The sequence below is a fragment of the Amphiprion ocellaris genome, chromosome 15 (assembly GCF_022539595.1).
Source record: "Amphiprion ocellaris isolate individual 3 ecotype Okinawa chromosome 15, ASM2253959v1, whole genome shotgun sequence".
In the NCBI taxonomy this organism is placed as follows: domain Eukaryota; kingdom Metazoa; phylum Chordata; class Actinopteri; family Pomacentridae; genus Amphiprion; species Amphiprion ocellaris.
In genome coordinates, this window is record NC_072780.1 from 4,242,815 (window position 1) to 4,266,373 (window position 23,559).

The 23,559-nt window shown below is 38.7% G+C and overlaps 1 protein-coding gene across 4 annotated transcripts in view; it reads left to right on the forward strand.

Moving 5' to 3' along the window:
• Positions 1-23,559, forward strand: part of celf3a (cugbp, Elav-like family member 3a) — a 49,244-nt gene that overhangs the window by 1,369 nt on the left and 24,316 nt on the right. For 3 of the 4 annotated variants that reach the window (XR_004846127.2, XM_035941653.2, XM_023295576.3), the window contains exons 2-6: positions 1,321-1,491; positions 1,639-1,698; positions 7,022-7,554; positions 8,658-8,810; positions 11,046-11,128. Coding sequence is in view for 3 of the 4 variants with exons in the window: in XM_035941653.2 (XP_035797546.1) it covers positions 8,666-8,810; positions 11,046-11,128 (228 nt within the window). In the remaining variant the exon portion in view is untranslated. The remainder of the gene's footprint in view (positions 1-1,320; positions 1,492-1,638; positions 1,699-7,021; positions 7,555-8,657; positions 8,811-11,045; positions 11,129-23,559) is intronic. The other variant, XM_055017764.1, reaches the window with a different exon arrangement.

The following is a 23,559-nucleotide window of genomic DNA, read 5'->3' on the forward strand; positions in this document are numbered from 1 at the left end:
TTCTCTTAAACATCAGTGCTTTTGTGTAGTTTGTTGTTTAATCTCAGACTTTCACTCAGTCTCAGTCAATCCAGCTGATCCTAATAGTCTGTATAGGTTACTTAGAGTAGTTTTTACTAGTACAATAATAGTGGGACAAAGCATCAATTTGGGATGGAAATGAAGCTAAATTAGTAGAACTGATAGACATGGAGCCCATTAGTCTTCATTTTCCACTGACTATATTTCGTACCGGTTGAGCTCTTGAAAGTTTTTATTGCAGTTTACCTTCTTAAAAGTATAAATTGCTCCTTATAGCAGTTAAAAGTCTGTCAGATGTGTTTATGTGAGGCTTTCGTGTGAAACACTGCTGTCTGGAGTTAAGCTGCTGGTGTGATAAACACATTTAGAGTAAAGGATTCATTAGTCCTCTTTGTAAAAATAGATGTTTCGATCCCCTGTGGCAGGTGTAAGACATTCTGACTCAGACAGATTTAATGGAAAAAGGGCCAAATTGATTTGAGGCCAAACCGACTGCACAGAGGGAACCGGTTAGAGAGACAAATTAGTAATCAGTGGGATTGATAAGGCGGTTAGAAAACGCTCCTACTTCACTAATTCACCTGTAACAAAAGAAAAAAGGGAAAATGTTTTAGTTACTGCAATAATTAAACCATCACATTGACCCAGTGGTGCCACGTGAATCTTAAACCCATTGTAGTCTTTTTAAAACTTGAATTTATTCCTAATGGTGCAGAAACAGACAGTAAACATGAATGTTTTTTTTATCCAAACTTTTCGATCCAAATGCGCTTCGATTAATGCCCCCTTCACTCAGCTCGGCTTTAATTAACGCGGTGGTGTTTTAGAGGAGGGGGAATTAGTATCGATTTTAACGAGAATTTAACGTTTTGATCCTGTTCCTCACGTATCTGCACAGAACAAAGCTGCGTTACATGAAACGAATAAAAGAAAGGGAGAAGTTTATTCGGTATTTTCGTGCGTAAAAGACAAAAACGTCGAGGCGTCGCGACCGTCGCCAGATGTCAGCAGATCTTTCACTTTATTATGCTGCTGCTTTTGTCAGAGGAACAGCAGCTACACAAACACGAAAAATTAAATAACTAAATTATGTAACATTTGTCTTCCTTTATATTCTGGACGTTTTCACATTTGGCGTCAATGCGCGTTTTTACGCACAAACCTGACGTGCGAATTGTGCGTTTTAAAAAAAAGTGAGAAATCATATTTATTGACATGTTTTTTTCTCTCTCTCTTTTGAATTCTAACCCATTTCTCGTTTCATCCCCTCCCTCCTCTGCTCCTGTTTTTCATCCTCAGGGATCCACGGCTGCACTTTGATGTGATGGAAACCTTTCCCCCCCCTCCAACATGTTAACTGATGGAGGTGGGGGGTTGATGCTGTGGTGGCTTCTCCTCTTTGAATCCCGCGCAGCTCCCACTGATGGCTCTTCATGGTCCGTTATGGATGCTGTGCGCCGCAGCAGCTGAGTAAGCTCGCAGTTTAATACATCAGAAAACTAAGTGCCACCTGCAGGAAATCAAAACAATCGATGCGGACTGGGCGGGGAGGGGAAAAATTTAAAAAAAAAATGCTGAGAATGTCTCTCTCTTTTCTCTATGTGTGTCTGTGCTCAGTTGTGGGTTTGAGAGGAGAACACAGGAGGACTAGAAGGTTCCACAAAGAGGCCCGTGTGAGTAAGTACAGCCAGGATTAACATGCATTTAAGACTTACATTTACTCATATACATGCCATATTTTGATTTATAGTGATTTATATTTGGCCAGTAGGGTTCTTCTGGTGGGAAATTGCATAAACAAGTGATTAAAGATGGTGAGATTTTGTGTTAAACATGTATTTTGTATACTTTTACTGAAAATGCCACAAAAAGTTATTCATAGCCCTTGTTCCAACATGCTCCGGAGCATTTAATACACTATAAACTGAGAAGAGCTTATGCAGTGGTTATCTGCTCAGTTACTTGCCAGTTGCGAGTCATGGCTAAAACCGAAGAGCTTAGTGAAGATCTATTGTCTAAATCCGAAGCTAAATCCAAGTGTTTTTAAGTGTCAGTGGCTGCTGTGCAAATTAAAATCTAAAAGTACATGGAGTTCCGTGGTGAAAGATCTCGGAGGGGGTGGTGTTAAGCCAAAGGGAGCCATGTGCTGGCAAATGGATCGAGGAAAACCCCGAAGGATCACCACTGAGGCCATCCTGGTGAGTCGGAGCAGTTCCGGTAGCAACATGTCATGACAAATATCATGGTCTCTGTGGATGTTTTCCAAAGAGGACTCACAACTGCTCACCTGGAGAAAGAAAGCCATTTTTATTAATTAATTCTGTGGTCAGACGTGATGAAAATAGAGTTGTTTGGACAGAAGGATATGGTTTTGTGAAAGAAAGGAGAAGCATTCCAAAAGAGGAGCACAGTCAAGCATGGTGGTGGCATTATCATACATTGGCGGTGGAAATAAATGAACTGCAATGTGAAAAAAGGATATGAAGATTCAGGAGGGCAATGTCAGACGTCTGCAGAGGAACTTGGCTGAACGTGTGGAGAAATGGTTTAACGAGTATCAAGATGTTGGCTGACTGAGGACCAGAGTGCATCTCTGACACAGTCTTACCATCTTTTGTCATTTATTTTAGTCATTTCCAGCCTATTAGTTAAATAAAAATCATTACAGAAAGATTCTTCTAAATATTATATATACAATTGATTAAAATTGAAATTGAAAGTTGTTTATAAAGATATTGTAGTAAACCTGTTGACTACTTTATATTAAATAACTCAGAAAGCCTTGGAGTCTGGCCAGTCTTTTCTTCAGGAGGAAATGACATCATGTGGAGCAGGTCATGTGATCTGGAATTAACACACTTCCTTGAGAGGTGTTTTTGTAATGGGGAACTTAGTTGAAAGTGATTTCTGGGACACAGATACAATTTGTTATTTTCCATATAAAATTTGATATATTGCCAAAAAAGAAATGTCTGTCATGATTATCTCAACTTAATAAAAAGAACACAATCAAAAAAATTTTTGAATCAGCTCATTTTATTATTGTTTCGCTAATTAGAAGGTGGTTGTTATTAAATTTAGATGGTTATTTAGTTGGCATTTTAGTGATATCCGGTCATTTTTATTAATAAGTGATTGTTTCCATAATAAATAATGATGGAATTTGTAAAGACATGATCATAATGAACATAAAAAACATTAGTTTTTCCACTTTTAATAAAAATGTGTGCAAAATACATCCCATGGATGTCAAAACTCCCTCAGTTATATATGGATTTAACTGTATTTTCTTTCTCCTCACACTGCTTTCAACAAACCTGGGTATTCCATTATGGAAAAATATCAATATCAGTGCTCTTGTGAAATAAAGTATCGTCGTTCATATGAAATTAAAACAGTTTTGTTGTGTGTTTATTTATTTGTGCCTTATGCTGTTTGAAAACGTGTCTCCATGAGGTCAGTTTTCATGCATTGTGACGCTTTTTAAGGCTAGAATTTCTCATCAGCTCACAACTGAGTTCTTCAGTTCATATCAAAATGTCCAAATCAGCCAAATTGAGAAGACAAAAAGACAAAGCTCCTCACTTTGATGAATTATTCCTGGAATATCTCAGTGTTCCAGGAAGCATTTCTGTAATTAGCTTCCAAGTTGATAATCTAAGTGCATTTTACTCAACTTCTGCTCTTAAGTTCACTTTCATTTCATTTTTTTTTTTTGTATTTCCATTTATACTTTTACTTCACAACTTTTTAGGGATCACTTTTTTCCCACCCAGTTGCATTTAAAGGCTATAATTATTAATTAAAGACCAGTGAAAATCAATTTTTTTACCTTGGCAACATGTCCATATGGTGGGTTTTATATGCTAGAAGACACGTTGTGATTGAAATTAGCAAGAGATTTGGTCAGAGAAGCACATTATAGAATGCTGGCTGATTATTACCACCTTTGAGCTGTAGTGTACCGATGACAGCCTTGAAATTCAGACTTCTGGCCTTTTTGTAAGTACAAAACATATCACAACGTATCATTGTGTAACGTAGAGTGGTTTTAATTTGAGTGTTTAAGTTGTAGGTGAGCTGGTGTGCTTAAGATCTGAACTAAAGGAGGGGAAGAGTCACATCGGAGCTATTTTAAGGCAGAAAGTGATTATTTTCATGGAAATAAATCTAGGAAAATTTATTTTTAGGGGTTTAATCGTAAGAAAACATGATCCTTTTTAATTCTGATGCATTTTTTTCCCAAAAATTCTTACTTACCAACATGATTTTTAATAATGATTTCAAAACAGATGATAAAATACACAAATGTTGTAAAATATCTCAGCCTTTTTAGATGGAAATCACTGTAAAGAACATTTTTAAATGATTGCGTTCGACTTAAACCTTCTTATTAGAGAGACAAGCAAGACAGAAGCATTCTATGTTTATATTTTAGTCCATAAGACTGGAGCTTTTTCATTGTTTGAGACGGAACTACTGTCCAACTGTGTACAAAGTAGTAAAAATAAACTGCACTTCTGCCATTTATTACAGTAAAATGCTACTTTTGCATTAATACATGACTAGTTTGAAACCATTAATTGAATTTATATGGCCAACTATGAAATGGGAGGTGATTTGGTTGATACTTTGAAGGGTTTTTTTTGGTAAAAGTTTAAATGTAGTACCCTTAAATCTCCAGATCCAACATGTTTTCCTGCGTTTCTGTGCGTTCAGTCACCAGATGTCGTTGTTGGTCATATTCTGTAATAAAAATAAATTTAAAAAAGTGCACATCCATTGTGACAGTGACACAAATCACGCCCCCCCCCCCCACTCTCCTGAACATCCATTTGTACCTGATCGACGCCAGATGAAGCCTCTCCTGTTCGGGGTGGGGGGGGGAGGGGGGTGGGGGGTTGTGTTGGAGGGCGGGTAGGATTTAGTGGCCGATGGCAGATGGCGGCTTTAACACGAGAGACAAGCCGAGGAGCCGCTCTACTGCTGTTAGGGGGAAATAGAGGACTTAATGGACAGATCTGCACCCAGAGCTCTCCAGTGAACCACCAGAAATGGCTCTGAGCAGCAGCGTTTCCAAAAATCGTGACTCCTTTGAAGTGTGTCCGTGTGCGCATGTCGGGTGTGTGCAGCCTGCTGTCATGTGGGCTCATTGTTTACATGCTGCCCAGATTTCACAGAGGGCGTGTGTTCGTGTTGTCAGACGGCTCTGTGCGTTTACCGACGCTTTAACGGGAACGATGCATTTTCCCCCCCGCCACTCCGACGGGTTATTATTACATCGCGTCCCCGGTCGTGTGTCATGAGTTGAGGAGGTAGATTTCAGGACCACGGCCAGATCCACGGAGAGAACAAAAGGCGGATTTGCAGCTCTTGATGTCAGGGACCGTCTGCGTTTTCACCCTCCGCAGGAAAAACGAAAAAGTCTCAGCGCAAACATCTGCTGCTTCTTTATCCTCCATGTTTGCTCCTCTATCTTATTAACATAAAAAGCCCTCTTTAGTATTGAAAACCCTAATGTGTAAACTGCCTTGGCTGTATGTCTTCATTCAAAATGAATGTTTCAGCATAATTTTAATATTTGAATAATGTTTCCAAGGACGTAAACATTTTAGAGGTGTGAACATATTTTCTCTGATTGGGCTCAAATTTTAACCTTTTTGATCTCTTGGGTAACTCTTCTGTTTGAGGTTAGCTACAAAGATACATGACATAAAACAAACAGAAAGATTATAAATGATAGCCTAAGAGCTCGTGGTTAGTTTTGCTTGCACAAATGTAAATGTAAAAGAAAAAGACTATTACTTGTGGTTTTTAAATATGCAAAATATTCATAATGAACTATATATATATATATATATATATATATATATATATATATATATATATATATATATATATATATATACACATATATATGTATATATATATATATATGTATGTATATATATATGTATATATATATATATATATATATATATATATATATATATATATATATATATATATATATATATTACAATTTTTAATCAGATTAATCACATTGTTGCTGTGGCGTGGTTTCGATTAATCACGATTACATATCATTTTTAATCTGTATTAATCGCATTTCATTTTGCGTGAGCAAACAGATTCAACAAAGAAGGGAATATATCTGTGCTTAACATTTTATTAGAGTTTATTAAACACAGAGTGTTCATATTACTGTAAGTTGGTAGACTGTTCTGTCTTTGGCGGTTTTTTTGTATTCAAAAAGAGGGCCAATATGCTGTTTAGCACAATTTTGTTCAAATAAATTCAAAGAGGTCCAGTCAGAGAAAATTTATTAAAGCAAAGGTCCAGAAAATCTTAATGTCTAACTTGAATTAGTGTGATGTATGTTGATGTAACCTGGTAGTTTTATTAGTGTCTGCATGTAATCAGTAACTGATCGTCAAATCCAATAAATTCAGTACGGTTCAGACACATTTTGACAACATTTATTAATAAATAACTTTTAATATAACTGTACATCTTAAAATGAGGTGCAGAACTTTAAAAAATAATGACTGAACAAACTGAACCAGCTTATATGCATCTTTAACAAAACCTACATCTTTAAAAAAATTAAAGAATTGAATACTTTTGCTTTTTTTTGCTGTCTTATGTCACTCCCCTTTTATCCCTGCTGCTTAACCCTGTAAAACCCACTGCTGCACAAATACATCAGTTTTATTTTTTTAATATCATTTTATGTGTGTGTGTGTGTGTGTATATATATATATATATATATATATATATATATATATATATATATATATATATATATATATATATATATATATATATATATATATATATATATATATATATATATATATATATATATATATATATATATGTAAATTATAAATTATAAATTCTTTATTATACATGTAATTTTTAAATCTGGTACGTGATGTTCCCTGCCCGTTGTGGGCTTTTTTTCCCCTCTTCTCTCTCCACTTTATGCGGCTGTCAGCGGGCCGGTACTTTGCGGACGGTCCCCGGCGGCAGACATCACGGCTCACGGAGCCCAGGGGAGGGATGGAAGGAGATGGACAGGGAGGGAGACACCGGCTTACGACGTCAAAGGAGTACAGACACACACGCACCGTGAGAGGAGAGAGGACAGCCAGCCAGACTGACAATTCCCTACGGTCTAGTGAAGGAAGCCTCAATATCCATCCATCACTCCAGTGTGTGTGCAGCCAAACCAGTAAGAGATCTGTTTATTTAGATTATTTGAAGAAAGAAAGAAAAAGAAAACGGCGTTAGGGAAGAGCAAAGGGGAGGAATAGGGGGAAAAAAAACAAGATCTGGAAAAAAAAAAGCTCGCTCATGCCGAATAAAGGACGGTGGCTGGGTGTTAGTTGTGTTTTAGGGGGGGAGCAGGCCTAACTTATTACATGAACTGACTAATTGAGCTCTAATAACTAAATAAGCAGCGGAGGGAAGAAGAAGAAGATCATCTCCACACATCACGCCGATTCTCTGCCACGAACAGCACCACAGGTATTTATTTTCCTCTTTAACTCTTTGTTGTGTGCTTTTAAATGATTTTTTATCGCTGAAATTGTGTGAAATCCTGCTCGAGTCATTGTTGTTGTCACCAGTGTCTTGACAAAGAGAGCGCAGGTCTCCAGCTGTGTTGACACACACTGTCATGGGCTCGAAAATAGGCGGCCTAGACACGAAACAAGGGGAGATTTTGTTTACTAGTATTTACTACAACATCACAGGGATCTATTTTATTTTAAAAAATATGATTTTAACGTAGAAAAAAAGGACAAAATATCTAATCTGATCTGATTCATAGCGTCCAATGTGACGCCCAATGTATGGACCTTCATTTCCAGCCAATAATATATAGAATTTTCTGCATTTGCATGTGTTCTATGCAAGAAAAATGCAATAATTCCTCAAGATATGTAGAAAAAACACACATAACTGCACACAGTTGCTCAATTTGGTATTGCAGTGTATCTGTAGTGGTTGACAGTGACTCCACAGATGACTTTATAAAGCATTTTCATTCATTTGCATGTACTTTATGCTAAAAAAAATGCAATAATTCAGAAGATATGTCCAAAAAAATACATGTAATTGCTCTTTTTGGTATAATAGTGTATCTGTCATAGTCAACAGTGACTTCATAGGTGACTTTTTTATTCATTTGAATGTATTTTATGCAAGAAAAATGCAATAGTTTATAAAGTTATGTCAAAAAGCCACATATAATGACTCAATTCTGTATTGCAGTGTATGTGTAATAGTCGATAGTGACTCTTTTTAAAGCATTTTCATTAATATATTTAGATATTATCACAGAAATCTAACAGTTACATGCTTTATTCTGATTTCTGTGCCACACGCTGCTAAAATCTACCACAGTATTTGCGCTGCCACGTCTCCAAGGGGTGTCGAAAGTATTATTTCAGACTATTCCCATCCCCACTGAACGCTCCCATCTGCACCTCCATCCCCGGCCTCCTGTTTGCACCTCCTGTGCAGTGTGAATTTAAGCCCGCAGGCTCCTGTCTGCTCCTCCTGACCGCCTCCACTCTGTGTTTTTATTCTCTCCCCTCCTCCTCCTCCTCCTCCACCACCACCTGCAGACTTCTCAATGAAGGAGCCTGACGCAATCAAGCTCTTCATCGGGCAGATACCCCGAAACCTGGAGGAGAAGGACCTGAAGCCCATCTTCGAGCAGTTTGGAAAGATCTACGAGTTGACCGTGATAAAGGATAAATATACAGGGATGCACAAAGGTGAGCGAGCCGCCGGGTCAGAGGGAGGCCAGAGTGGAGGATGGGGGGTGGTACTGTTGATTTTATGTGTATTATTTAGTGGTGAAGGCCAAACATACAGTCAACACCAGTTTCTCCAGTTTCTCCTGTGTATCCTTCAGCTCCAGTTAATATGAGTGAAGGTAAATGCTTTTCTCACTTTTGAGGTTTTTTAAAGGCCCCCGAGAGGCCAAACGCCCACCGTAGCATCGATCTAAAGAGGAAATCTGATGCACAGCTGGTGTAAAGAATGTGTGTTTACATTGGTTATGGATTCTGACTTTAAAAAATGTAGATTTAGTTCAAATCATCTCTCTGAAACTGGATGTTTGCAGGTTAAAGACAAACCTTTTTACAGAATATGTCGAACTGTTTGACTTTTTTCAACGACATGACCATTTACAACACTATTTTCTCACATTGCCATGCTTTAAATGCTTGGTTTTGTATGTTGAAATGTCAACTTAGTGTCCTGACTATGCACAGGAGGAAGCACAGTTTTTCTGCTAACTGTTGGATTAACCCTCCTGTTGTCCGCCTTTACGGACACCAAAAAATATTGTTTCCTTGTCTGAAAAGAATACAAAAATTCAACAAAAAAAAAAATCCCCAAATTTCTGAAAATTTGCAAAACCTTCAGGAAGAAAATTCAATAATTCCTTAAAAGATTCCCTTAAAAGTTTTTTTTTTTTTTTTTTTAAATCCAACAAATTTGGCAAGAAAATATTTTCAAACTATTAGTAAAAATCTTCCAGAAAAAATCCTAAAAATATCTAAAGTGATTCCATATATATATCAGTAAAACTTTACTTTTCTTTAAGAACATTCACAAAAAAATCAACTAAAATCCAGCGAAATTTGCTGGATTTTTTCAAACTATAAAATGCGTCAATTTTGACCCGCAGGACACACGAGGGTTAAAGGCCGACACTCTTTTCAGCCTTACTCCATGCGCTATCTTCCAATTTACTGTGGAAATAACAGCAACAATAGAATGTAGAAACTGTAGAAATCATGTAAAATTCAACTAAACATGCACATGAAATGACTGTAACTAATAATCGTTTGCATTCTTGATTAATCGATTAGTTGTTTGGTCTGTAAAATGTCAATCAGTGTTTCCAAAAGTCCAACATGACGTCATTATATGTCTAGTTTCTCCAAAACCCAAAAATATTTAGTAAAGAAACCAGAAAATATTCACCTTTAAATGCCGGAATTGGAAAATTTTGGCTTTTTGTCTTAAATACTCAAATACTCAAACAAGTTGCCAACTAGTCAATTAATCGATTAGCTTTAGTGCACGCTGGAAGATTTTCCTTCACACCTAGTAGCATTTTTAAATTAAAAACAGACTCCATGACATAATTAATCATTCCAGGCTGTTTTAAAGAAGTAAATAACGCCAGCGAGCAGCATTGTTGTACTTTTTACAGTGTGAAATGTCACACAGCTCCCTCCATGTCGGGATAATTATCATTAACAGAAAGGTAGCTGTCTGGGATCAGTCTCAGAAAAAGTATTTTGTCAGTCAATAATTGGTTTCCCGTGGCGATATCAATCAGTTTGAAAAGTGTCGGTGCCACCCACTACTGCTACTACTTCTCCTGGTCACATGGCCAGCGGGCTTCTCACATTTTTGGGAGGAAAACTCGACAAAAATCCCGTTTGACAGATGGACGGGAGCTGCGGGGAAGTGATCTAAGCTAAACAATGAATCCTCGCTGTCATTTCTAATGCAAATCTGAGCGCTGCAAAACAAAGGGTTTTTATAAATCCACATAAACCATCAGTCATTTGGGAGACGTATAGGCCAGGTGGTATCAGTCCTCTAACACCTATAACACCTATTCTGCATACATTTCCATATTCATGATTTCTGCGAGTCCTAAAGGTTAATGAAGGCCTTTCTCTATTATGTGGGGCTGCATACATTTTGCTTGAACAGCGTGATATTAAATACCCATTCAGACTGCTAGATATTATGATTTAATAATCCCACAGATCTCCGGTGCCACTGGGATAACTACTTAACAAAATGACAATTGTGTTTTTTAAATTTTTTGCCTCTGATTAAAGGCGATTTTAGGGAATTTAAACCTGACCCAGAATCGCTGCAAATATCAATCCATGTTAATAAAACCAAAGCACAGTGATGCAACAATAACACAACAACGCCTGATATTATGGTATATTTCGCCTCTTTTCTGTCTCCAGGATGTGCCTTTCTGACGTACTGCGCTCGCGAATCTGCCCTCAAAGCCCAGAATGCACTGCACGAGCAGAAGACGCTACCAGGGGTGAGTGTGTTGCTGTGTTGTTTTATTTTTTTTGCCCTCTTTAAAGTCCTCGACAGCTCGCATGTTTACGGCAGAATAACTGGCACGCCGCTCTGTGTGAACACACGTGGACGCACAGTGACGTGGGGAAAATTAACCGAGTTTGACATGCGGGGCCGACTTCCCCTTTAAGCTGATACGCACCAATAAAGGTCAGAGGCTGCTCTCTCCCTCTTATGTTTCATATGTGATGCATCCAGACATATCCATCCAGTTAAGGCATGAGTCATCTTGCTGCATGTCACGGGTCGAAAGAGACAGCTATGAGGCTCGCTGCTGGAGTGACTTTGCCAGTTCTTATTCTCTTTGATGTTTCTCTTCCTTTCTGTCTCTCTCTCTCTCTTTCCTCTCCTCTCTTTCCATCCATCTCTCCCTCTGAATTCTAATCAAAGTTAAACCTAGCTTTATTAGCATAGCCAGGCAGCAGGTGTGCTGCCAAATGACATTTCCAGAGCTAAATATGACATGACAGCCGCGTCTCTATAATAACCGACTATATGGGAGACAAGGCAACAAGGCAAGGAATTACTGAGACAGAGTGTGCTCCCAGACTTGCTGCTGCTTCCTCTTTTACTAACAAGGCTTTACTCCTGTTTCCTTTTGGTTATTTTTGTTGAAATCATTCACTTCTTTTTTTATTCCTTCCTCCTCAACTCTTCTGAATGGCAGCTCATAAATGTAGTTTTTTTGAAGAGGGATTATTTTCAGTATCGATTAATTCTAAAACCTACAAACAGCCAAATGTGGCAAAAACAAGTTTGCAGAATTCCAGAAAACATCGTCATGTAGTTTGTTTTCAGCTTCCTAACCCACTCCCACCCAACCTGTCGAGGCAGATGGATGCCTTCCCTGTGCCTGGTTCTGTTGGAGGATTTTTTCCCTCCTTATCCCAGGCAGCCTTTGGATTTTCTGCTCTCTGTTTCTAATTCGTACAGTCTGTACCTTATTATGCTAAGTGCTGTGAGATGTTGAGTATCTACGCTATATAGATAAAACTGAACTGAAATTGAATCGAATTAAAAAACCCGAAGATTGAGATTTAGAGGACAAATCTGAGAATCTGGAACCACTGATATTTATGTTTTTGTCCAGATTTACGTGAAAAGATCAAAAACTCTCATTTCTCTCGTAGTTTCTGGGTCTAAAAAACCAAATCCAAATTAGAAATCAGCTGAAATTTAAAGAGCACATTTGAGAAACTGGAACCAACGATTTTATTTTACCTCTGTAGTGTTTTAACCACAATATTTACATAAATTAGGTTAAAATCCATAATTTATAACACAGTAGTGTGTGGCTTTATTATTACATTAGTTAAAATATTCTGCATAATTCATAATGCTGAAGGGTTTCAGCCTTTATATAGATTATAATCAAGTAAATTAGTATGTTTATGATTTTTATAGGTTAAAATCAGGTAAAATCACACCTTAACACAGCAGAGTCTTAACTGCGATGTTTAGTCTTGTTACTTTCATAATTACAATCATATTTTTTATGAGGCAGTTTGAAGATGGTGTCTTCATTAGTCATGGGTTGACTAAACTATTTCATCTTGCATTTATTTATTAAATTTGTATCATTCGTCTAATTTGAAATTTTGTAGCTTCTTTTATCTTTTTAAAATTATTATTATTATTATTATTATTATTATTATTATTATTATTATTATTAGTGTTGTTGTTGTTGATGTTGTTGTTGTTATTATTATTATTATTATTATTATTATTATTATTGTTGTTGTTTTTTTTAAGTCTTTAAACCAAGTACCAGTTTTCCTGTTTCCATGTTCTAAAATATGAATGCTAGCTGCCAGACTTGTCATTTTGGGCTCTTTAGAATATTGTTAATCCTGTAAGACCCAAATATAGAAAAAAAATTAGCAATAAATAAATAAAAAATTGATATATAAAAAAACAAATGTAGGAAAAAAATCATCAAAAATATAATACAACAAAAAAATATAAATAATATTAATATATAAACCTAAATATAGAATAAAATGAGCAAAAAACACAAAAAAGATCATATATATATATATATATATATATATATATATATATATATATATATACACACTGTATATATACATATATGTATATATACTTATGTATATAATAGAAAATAATATTAAAAAAAAATAAAACTGATGCTGTATTTCTGCTACAGTGGGTTTTACAGGATTAAGGACGTTCTTCACCATTTTTGGCCATTTTCTTCAAAAAAAGCAATCAATAAAGATTAGAACCATTAGTTGTAATCCCAAAGCAGACAGGAGAACCAGCCATGTCATTTTGAAAAAGCTCATCCCACAGATATTTGTCTTTTACCTTTGATTCGATTATTTAACTTATTGACTTTTTTTTTTTTTTGCCTGTCAATCGACTAATCGTCTCAGCAGGAGAACATTGTGAGCTCTCTGTGGGGGGAGGCAGTTTGAAGGAGCAGGCTGGTATTAGGGTGGCGACAAAAGAAATCTCATTGTTAGCGTGACAGTATTGCGACCTTCCTGACCTCTCGTAGGGGATCAGCAGGGCCTGATGCCCCGTGCTAAAGCCCTCATCTCCCCCACCCAGTGTTTCCACTGCCTCCCTCGCAACCTCTTACCTCTAAGCCGTGTGGAACAAGCTAAACCCTCTCCCAGTCCTTCCCTGCCCTCCCCCCCTCCAATGCCAAAACAGAGAGAGAGCGAGAGAAAAAAAAGCGAAGAAGAATGAAAACCATCTTATTAGCTCCATACACGCCCACACGGACGGGATCTGCTTCCCACCCCTGCCACCAGCTGTGGTGTAATTGTCATCTAATTGCACCTGCGCTGCCAAAGAATAATTAACTTTGGCATCTCATGGCCAGGGCGATACAAAAGGAATAACATGATAGCAATTAGAGGACTGAGATGAGGGAGCTTAAATGAAAGCACACCTGAATGTAGAGAAAGCTGAAAGATGTCATTAACAGTCGACGCTTCTTTTTTTTCTTTTTTTTTTTTTAAAGCATTTCTCCTTTTCTGGAGAGTCGGTCGGTCCTTGCTGCTTTTTTCCCCCTCCTCCCCGCTAACAATGGAACAGAAGAAAGAAGGTAAAAGTCAGGCGGGGGTGAGCAGATGGTTGTATCAGAGTGGCACCTGGCCTTGTGTTTAATTTCAGGTGAGGGAGTCCGTCTCTAAGCGAGAGGGGGAAGAGGAGTGTCAGAAGCACATTCGGCCCAAGAAAGTGAGAGAACGGTGGAGGAAAAAATAGCAGGGAGCAGTAAAACAGAGCCGCTGTGAGTGTGGCAACGGAAGAAAAGATTCTCCTCCTGAGCTGCACTCATTCTGTCCTACTTGGACATCTTGTACTCTTGTCCCCTCTGTTCTTATCGCTTTATCTGTGTACTGTCTCAGGTCATTTGTCTGGTCCGGTCAGCTGTTGTGAGGCTCATAGAGGCAATAACATCCACGTTGTGCCACATTAAACTGAGTCATTTCACAAAGCAGGCTCCAAAACTGAGCTGAGAAGTCGACAACTTTAAATAAATACGTGTTGAAAACGGTAGTCGGGGCTGAAATAAATTCACATAATTGAAAATGAATCAGCACTATTTTCACATGCCATTAACCCAAGTCATATGTCAGTAAAAAAATGGCAAAAATCACTATATTTTATCGCTTGTTTTGGACTACTTGATGGTAAAATGAAGATATTTAGATTTTGGACTAAATGTTTTGAGATCTGGGAAGTTAATCAGTAGATTAAAGGAAAATTGACAGTTTGTGATGCACGCTTGCTTCTATTTTTGTCGTAATTTACATGAAAAGATCAAATCCAAATTAGAAATCAACTGAAATTTAAGGACCATATTTGAGAAAGTGGAACCACCGATTTTATTTTACCAGTGTCGTGTTTGTTTACCACAATATTTACATGAATTAGGTTAAGATCCATAATTTATAACGCAGTAGTGAGTGGCTTTATTATTAGATTAGTTAGAATATTCTACATAATAACACTCTAGGGTCTCAGCCTTTATATGGATTATAGTCAAGTAAAGTAGTATTTTAATGATTTTTATATAGTAAAATCAGGCAAAATCACACCTTAAATAACACTGCAGGGTCTTAACTGCAATGTTTAGTCTTGTTACGTTACTTTCATAATGCCAATCATAATTTTTTTTTTTTTTACGAGAATGCAGTATGAAGATGGTGTCTTCATTAGTCATGGCTTGATTAAACTATTTTATTTTTTTTATTGCATTTATTTGTTAAATTTGTTTTTATTATTCATCTAATTTGGTATTTTGTAGCTTTTTTTTTTAGCTTTTTTGAAATTAATATTATTTATACATGCCATTAACATAAGTCATTTTTCAGTAAAAAAAAATAGCAAAAATCACTTTGCATTCATATTTCATGGCTTGTTTTGGACTACATGATGGTAAAATTAAGATATTTAGATTTTGGAATAAATGTTTTAGGATTTGGGAAGTTAATTAGTAGATTAAAGGAAAATTGACAGTTTGTGATGTACGTTTACTTCTATTTATTTTCTTCTCTTATCTTTCTTCTATTTATTTTTGTCGTAATTTACATGAAGAGATCAAAACCACTGTCACCTACTGTCTAGTTTATATTTCCTGTATAGATAAAATGGACTTAGCATGCATTCTTTCTAGCAGCCAGCAGGGGGCGACTCCTCGGGTTACCGATTGTATAGAAGTCCGTGAGAAAAACAAAGATTTCTCACTTGATTTGTTGCCTCATTAAGTATTTTTATAATTATTTTACAGTTACAGTCGCTAGTTCAAAGACTCTTTGAAACCAATGTGATGTCCATTTTGTAAATTACGGTCCAATTTAGCAGAAAATAGATGATAAATCAGGGTATGCTTTGTGTGTGTAGTCGTTAATTATGGCTGGTTTTGTAAGATGGTGACAACGAAAAGCCAAACTTGAAGTTTAAAAACAGTAATCCACAAGCTAATGGTTGCTATGTCCATGTATTACTTACAGTCCATGCCTGCAGCCAGCATCAGACTTACCTAGCTTAGCATAAAGACAGCTAGCCTGGCCTAGCTGAGCAGCACCTCCAAAGCTCATAGATTAGCATGAGGCTAGTTGTTTGCCAGTACTTTTAATCTTTATGCTAAGCTAAGCTAATCAGCTACCAACTGTAGTTTTTATATACCATACAGACACAAGAACGGCGTCGAGGAAACCAAATTATCTCCAAAAATGTTTCCTTTAATCAATGTGGACGAGACTTCCTGAAGCTCATAAGTGCCTCAGTCATCACAGAACATGTTCTTTTCATTTTTTAAGGCTTAAATTCAAAATTAATAAAAACAATATCTAAATTTAATAGCGGCACCGTGGCCAAGTTGGAAAGTGTGAGAGCGTTTGCTGTGTATTTGCATGTGCGGCGGGGGAAGGGAGGGCAGGTGTTGGCGTTAACACGGTTTAATGAAGGGTGTGTGTGCTTTTGTGTACGTGTGTGTGTGTGTGTGTGTGTGTGTGTGTGTGTGTGTGTGTGTGTGTGTGTGAGTGTGACTGTCTGTTTGCTTTTGTGTGCACCGTGGTTTCCGTGCAGAGCGCACATCCAAAGATGTGGACAGGAGGAGGGATGGAAGTTGCAGGGTTTTATTATGAGCCCCTCTCAGGTTTCTTCATTCACTATCTGCGAGCGTAAAATCTGCGCTGTGAGGCCTTCTGTGTTTAAGCTGCCCATATGAGAGGCAGGAGCTCGCTTTGGGTGGAACATCTGACTAAGCCTGACATTTACTCAGACATAAGGACTCAGACGGAGCAGACAGAGGGGTTTTATCAATAGTCTGAAAAAAAAATTGCATATGCTAAATATAGCCCAGGCTTTTTACACAGGATATGAGATGGGAAGTTGTAGCGCAGAGTGCTGTGATTTGTGGCCTTAATGCATGAGCAAGACGTCTTACTGTAGACACACATGAAGCTGTGGCAGGGTTAACAAGCTCTTATATACCTGTTAGGAGAGAAAACTGGCATTTAGGTGGATGAAATGTGCTGAGATGTTACTTTATGTGTGCGCAGATAAAGCAGCGCCTACATATGTAACCCATATCTCCAATGATGATGATGGCAATTACAGCCAACGCATTCATTTGATGAATCTATCCAGAGTTAAGTGTGCATTCATGCGTCCATTCATTTACATATGCATATCAATGCATGCCAGGGACGATGCAGGACAGGCGCAGGAAAAAAAAGAGAGAGAGAAAGGGGGCTTGTCCTCTGTACGTCACTCTGGGGCGACTGTAATGATGAATGCAGATTGGATTTATGGAGGTGGTAAATGGGTGTGAATTTGAGAGAAATTGGATAAATGAAGGAGGGATGGAAGGGGGGAAGGTTTAGTAATGAAGGAGGGGAGGGGGGATGGGAGGAAGAAATGAATGAAAGTTTGACATAATGAACGGTGGGTGGCAGAAAGGGTGGAGGGGGGGGGTGGAGGTGCATTGAGGCAGTGTGTTTATCAGCTTAAATGCAGACATCTGTCACTGGGCAATAGTGGGTTCTTGGGGGGAGAGTGTGTGTGGTGACGTTCTATTGTGGCAAAACTCATTAAGCTCTTTGAACTTTGGTGCAGGACTGACTATCTAGCATGCATATATGTATGTGTATATATAGAGAGAGACAGACTGGCATAGTCTATATATAGAAAGACTATGTTAGTTATTTATTTTTTATATCCAGGCACAATTTGCACACTTTTTAACCAATACCATCTATATGATTGATTGATTGATTTCTTTATTTTCATGTCGTGCACACAAGCATGCCCAACCCTCATGAGTTTACAAGACACCAGTATATAGTAACGTTGCAGTAATACATCCAAAACACACAATATTCTGCTGCTCAGTCTTTAACCCTCATGTTGTCCTCATTTAGGGGCACCAAAAAATATTGTTTCCATGTCTGAAAAAATATCCAAAAATTCAGCAAAATAATTCCCCAAATTTGTGAAAATTTGCAAAACCTTCAGGAAGAAAATTCCAATAATTTCTTAAAAGTTTCCCTTTAAAGTTTTATTTTTAAAAAATCCCCTAAATTTGGCTAGAAAATTCTTGTAAATATTTTCAAAAAATGAGTAAAAATCTTTCAAAAAATCCTAAAAATATCTAAAGTAATTACATATATATCAGTAAAACTTCTAATATTTTCTTTAAGAACATTCACATAAAAATCAACCAAAATCCAGCGAAATTCGCTGGATTTTGGTTTTGTGAATGTTCTTAAGAAACATTTTGAACATTTCTTTTTTCCGCCAAAAAATGTTCAAAGATTTCCCAAAAATGTTGAAAATGTGGACATCAGAAGTTTCACTGTGAAAATATATTTTTTCTCCACATTTTCAAACTTTAAACTGGGTCAATTTTGACCCAGAGGAAAACACGAGGGTTAAACAAAATATGTCGCCTTTTATCCCAGGCCTGGCAAAGAAATTCTGCCATCAAAAAGGTTCCTGTTCTAAAACATAACTCTAATTTTTTATGGTCATCCAACCAAAAGAAATCCAAATAAACAGAGGTCTTCTTACTGAAAAGCACCTCTCATACATCTTCATAAACAGGACAATAAAACATACAATGAAGATCATTCTCAGCTTCACCTAAATTACACAACAAACAAAGTCTGTCCTTCTCTGGAGTAGTTTTAAACCTCCCAGTCTCTAGAACAAATGGTAATGTTCCTGAGCGTAACTGTGCACACAGGGATCTCTGTCTTTTACTTAAATTATACTTAACATAAAGTATATTTATATATACATACAGTACCGTTCAAAAGTTTGGGGTCACTTAGAAATGTCCTTATTTTTGAAAGAAAAGCGTTTTTTTCAATGCAGATAACATGAAATAAATCAGAAATACAATCTAGACATTGTTAATGTGGTAAATGACTATTCTAGCTGGATGTTTAATGGAATATCTCCATAGAGGTACAGAGGAACATTTCCAGCAACCATCACTCCTGTGTTCTGATGCTACATTGTGCTAGTTAATGGTGAAAAGAGAAAGCAAAAACCCTTGTGCAGTTATGTTAGCACATGAATAAAAGTGTGAGTTTGCTTGGAAAACATGAAATTGTCTGAGTGACTCCAAACTTTTGAACGGTAGTGTACATATGTATAGATATATATATATATAGATGGTATTGGTTGTAAAGTATGCAAATTGTGCCCGGATATGAAAAATAAATAACTAACATAAAAAGTAGGACATGGACCCTATCTGTACTCACACACATCCGCAGAAATCTGCCCGTGATTCACTTCTTCTCCCCCTCTGCTCCACTGAATCGAGTCAAACAGCACTTGACATGAATATTTAACAGCCAGAAGAGACAAAACAATTGGAAGTCAGCTCGAGTGTTGTTAGAAATTTACTCTTTGATATACAGTTTTCTCCACTTTGAGGGATTTTTTTTATTTTTTATTTGAAGTTGTCCGTCTGACAAAAGGGCTGAATGTCAGCTTCGTGTTAATGCTGGACAGACTAGTGAACCCTGTAGGAGACGACGGCCGGCAGCAGCTCTGACTCTGAACGCTGGGACATTGATTAAATATTATTAAACTGTACAAGCTGTCAGTCTCTTTGTGTTGGATTGATTTAGCGGCTGGCTGGATTCAGGAGAAGGTTTCTCTCTCTCTCTCTCTCTCTCTCTCTCTTTCTGCTTTGTGTGCATCCACATGTGGAAGCATTACCACACTGCTCTTGTGCATCTCTCTCTGCGTTTTTTTCTTTTCCATCCCAGCCTCTGTCGCTTTTGTTCCAACTCTTTGTGCGAGTGCACAATCAACTGCGTCTATTAATCTCCCCCTTCCCCTTTTATTATTTAAAATTTTTTTTTACTCTTTTCAGTTTTTTTTCTTTCATTCTGTGCTTGTGAATATACCAATTTCCACCTGTGTTTTCTTCTTCCCTCGGGTGAATTCACAAGTGCGTCTCGGCCGTAAGTGCATTTTGCAACGAGGAGGAGGATAGAGAAGCCGAGGGAGCGAAAGCAGCAGAGATGATGGGAGAGGAACAGAGCGGGGAGGGGAGGGGAGAGGAGGGGAGGCGGGAGGTGGCAGGTTGATTACGGTCGCAGGTCTCGTTGCCTGGAGACGGCTGGGACGAGGGATGCCAGGTTGCTAGGCGACCGGCACGATGCAATGACCAGCGCTGTGTGATGGAGCGGAGGGGAGGCGAAGACGGAAAATTGTCTTTGTGGTCCCCCCTCCCTCCCTCCCTCCTCCTCCTCCTCCTCCTCCTCCTCCTCCTCCTCTCCAGACCCACCCAGCTGCACCTCCCTCCCTTCCTCCCACCCTCCCCCATCACACACACACACACACACACACACACACACACACACACACACCCAACTCCACTCCTGCTGTAAACGTTCTTGAAAGAGCAGGGGGGTGATGGTCTCCGCTGATATATTTACCATTCAGAGTGGCCGCCTTTTGGGGCAGACAAGCAGAATGGATTGAAATTGGAGAGAAAACAGGCGGCAGAAATGTGTCACCCTCACACAGCAGTAGCAGCAGCAGCAGCCCACTGTATAGACTTAACAACACTGGGCCGCGCTGAGCCGCCAGAGATTATCATCTGTTTTGTGGGTCATAATGGGAAGGCGAGAAAAATGTCATCATCAATATGTTTTACTCACTCAGACCGCAAACACTCCTCTATCTAACACACATTTGTGATGCCGTGGTGGATGAAAACACATCGCAGCGAGAGCCACTCCTCTTCTGTTTATGAATGTTGATGGCTCGAAGGGGAGGGGAGGAGAGGGAGGGTGGGGGTCATGCATTATGGCGAAAGGGTCGAGCTGGGATTTGATTGGATAATCTATGGATTTAATATCTCATAATCCCGGTGAAATCCCCCCACGGCATCGGAGAAAAGAAAAAAAGATTAAAGATGTGTAGCTGCATGTTTGCCATGACCGACAGGAGCATTGTGTGTTTGGTCGGAGGATGATTGTATGTAATATCTGGAGATGCAGTGCAAGAGGGAAGGGAAGGGAGAAAAAAAAACAACACAACACAGCAAATCAAATAGCAGAGGAAAAAATAAAACACACACTGGTGAGATGGGTTGTTGATCAGGCAGGTTTTTGCCTGTGTGTTGTCTGTGCACAGTATGGGACTGTTTTTGTAAACAAGCCTAAGAGAGAAAAGGGGAAGGGAGGGGAGCAACAGGAGGAGGAGGAGGAGGAGGAGGAGGGGAGAGAGCAAATTACTGTAAAGTGTGTGTTAGTGGTTGAGGCTTAGAGGGAGATATTTTTCTCCCTGCTCCTGCATCTGCTCTCGAGGCAGCGCCAACATTCAACAGGCACGAACGCTGCCTCCATCATCATCCTCCCTTGTTTTTTACTTCCTCCTTTCATTTGTTCCTCCCCTCACACATCTAATACCCCTATCTCTTGACCTAGAAGCACCCTTTGTCCTCCTCATTTGTGTTTTTTTTTTTTTGCTCCCTCCCTCCCCTCTCCTCTCCTCTCTCTCCTCGTCTCTTCTTCACGTTGTTCAGGGCAACCTTGTTTACCTGATGTGGGCTTCTCATCACTAGGGGTTGTCATGACGACAGCCATGTGAGCGCGGTCTTCGTCAGAGGCAGCGGCCGGTTGCCGTGCCGATCTGAAGTGGCGCAGCCTTGATGGCCTCCACTTCTCGCAGTTTTCCCTCTTGTATATTCTAATTCCAATCTCCTGAGCCATCTGCCGCGCTCCTCCTTATCACCGGCTCCACGGCCTTCGCTGTTTGTCTTCCCGAAGCTGAAATATGGGCCAGGGGATTTTTTATGGAAGCGTCGTTCAAACATGCTATCAGCCAAACATGTCACACAAACTAATGCCATGAGTTTGTGTCATCAGCTTTGATCGCTTAACTCAAGTCAAAGACGGAGTGTCTTTTCCAACCCGGTTTGATTCGGAGGCTGGTTTGACTGGAGATTTGAAGAATCTTGTTCTCTGTGTCGGTTTCTATTTTGAGTTATTTAAACATTATATCATGTTTTTGAATTCAGGCCTGTGTGTCACATCTCTGTTTGATATGATTTAGGAAAATCAGTTCTTATTACCACATTTAATCTGTAAAAAAATTAGTTCTATTATGAATGAGCTTTTGTTTTATTAATTTAAAGCTTTTTTTTCTAAATTAGGGACCTCAACTTTAAATTAGATGAATTAACAAATGCTACAAATACTAATAGAATATTCTTTTCCTTTTCAAACCTGCATTAAATAACACTAAAGCACAGGTTGAATGATTTTCTATAATCCGGGCTACATAGAACAGCATGTACTCAACGACAGTGTGAGATTAAAAAGAGATAGATTGAGATTAGGAATTGTAAAATAACAAAATGTAAATCAAGAATGTAATCTCATTGTGTGCAGAAAATACATTTGTACAACATCGTGTGGTAGTAAATAATGTTGCACTTGTTCTGCACACATTGTTGCTGCACTCAGGTGTGCAAATAGCACAAAAAGTGATTGTTAGTGTTGTAAACACTGGACAAGAGACATGAATTAGCTCTTAGAACAACATAAGTGTTGTTTGTTGAGAGCTTCACCCTCGCTACATGATTTTTTTTTAGCATGCAGGCCCAGTAGGGATGATGTTATCTTCACTGCAGCAAATGGTATGTTAGGAGCAAACTTTCACTATATAATTTAAACTAAAATTACCATCCACTGACTGCAGGAGCAGAACCTCCATTTGCTTGACTGATTGGAAGATGGTTTTGAGACTTTGGCCCCTCCATCATCCTATTAATTGGTGCAATCAATTGGACGCTCTCGTTGAGGAGCTCCCCGGTGCTGCTTTCAACTGGCGGTTCTGTACTCAGTGTTTGTTCATGCGGGTCCTGGCGGTGCCGATCAATAGTGTCTCCCGGTGACCGATCACAGCGGATCAATCAGTGACACCGGATCAGTGACTGGCTGAAATGTCACCAGCTCCATAATTAAGACCTTCATTAAGCCGCAGTTAACAGAGTGTCACTCTGTTGCTCTCACCTCGACGCCTCGTCCCTCCCTCCCTCTCTCCCCCGCCGCCTCCCCCTTGCTTCCATATGCTCCTCTGCTTCCCCTCAATCCCCTCTCAATCCCACCCTTCTCCCCCTCCTCTTCTCTTGTTCGTTCTTTCTCTTCACCTCATTCAATACCTCCATTCAGCGTTTCTTTCTCTGCTCTATACGTTTTGAAGGACAAGCTGCCAAAGCACTGATGTGTGCACAGTTTCACGTAGGGGTTTAGTTAAACAGCAGGGCGGAGGATGGAGAAGTAAAGGGGGAAAAAAATGAAAAGGTTACATAACCCCCCTCATGTTGTGCTTTTTTTCCCCCTCATCATTCTGCTATTTCTTTGTTTCTCTCAATTA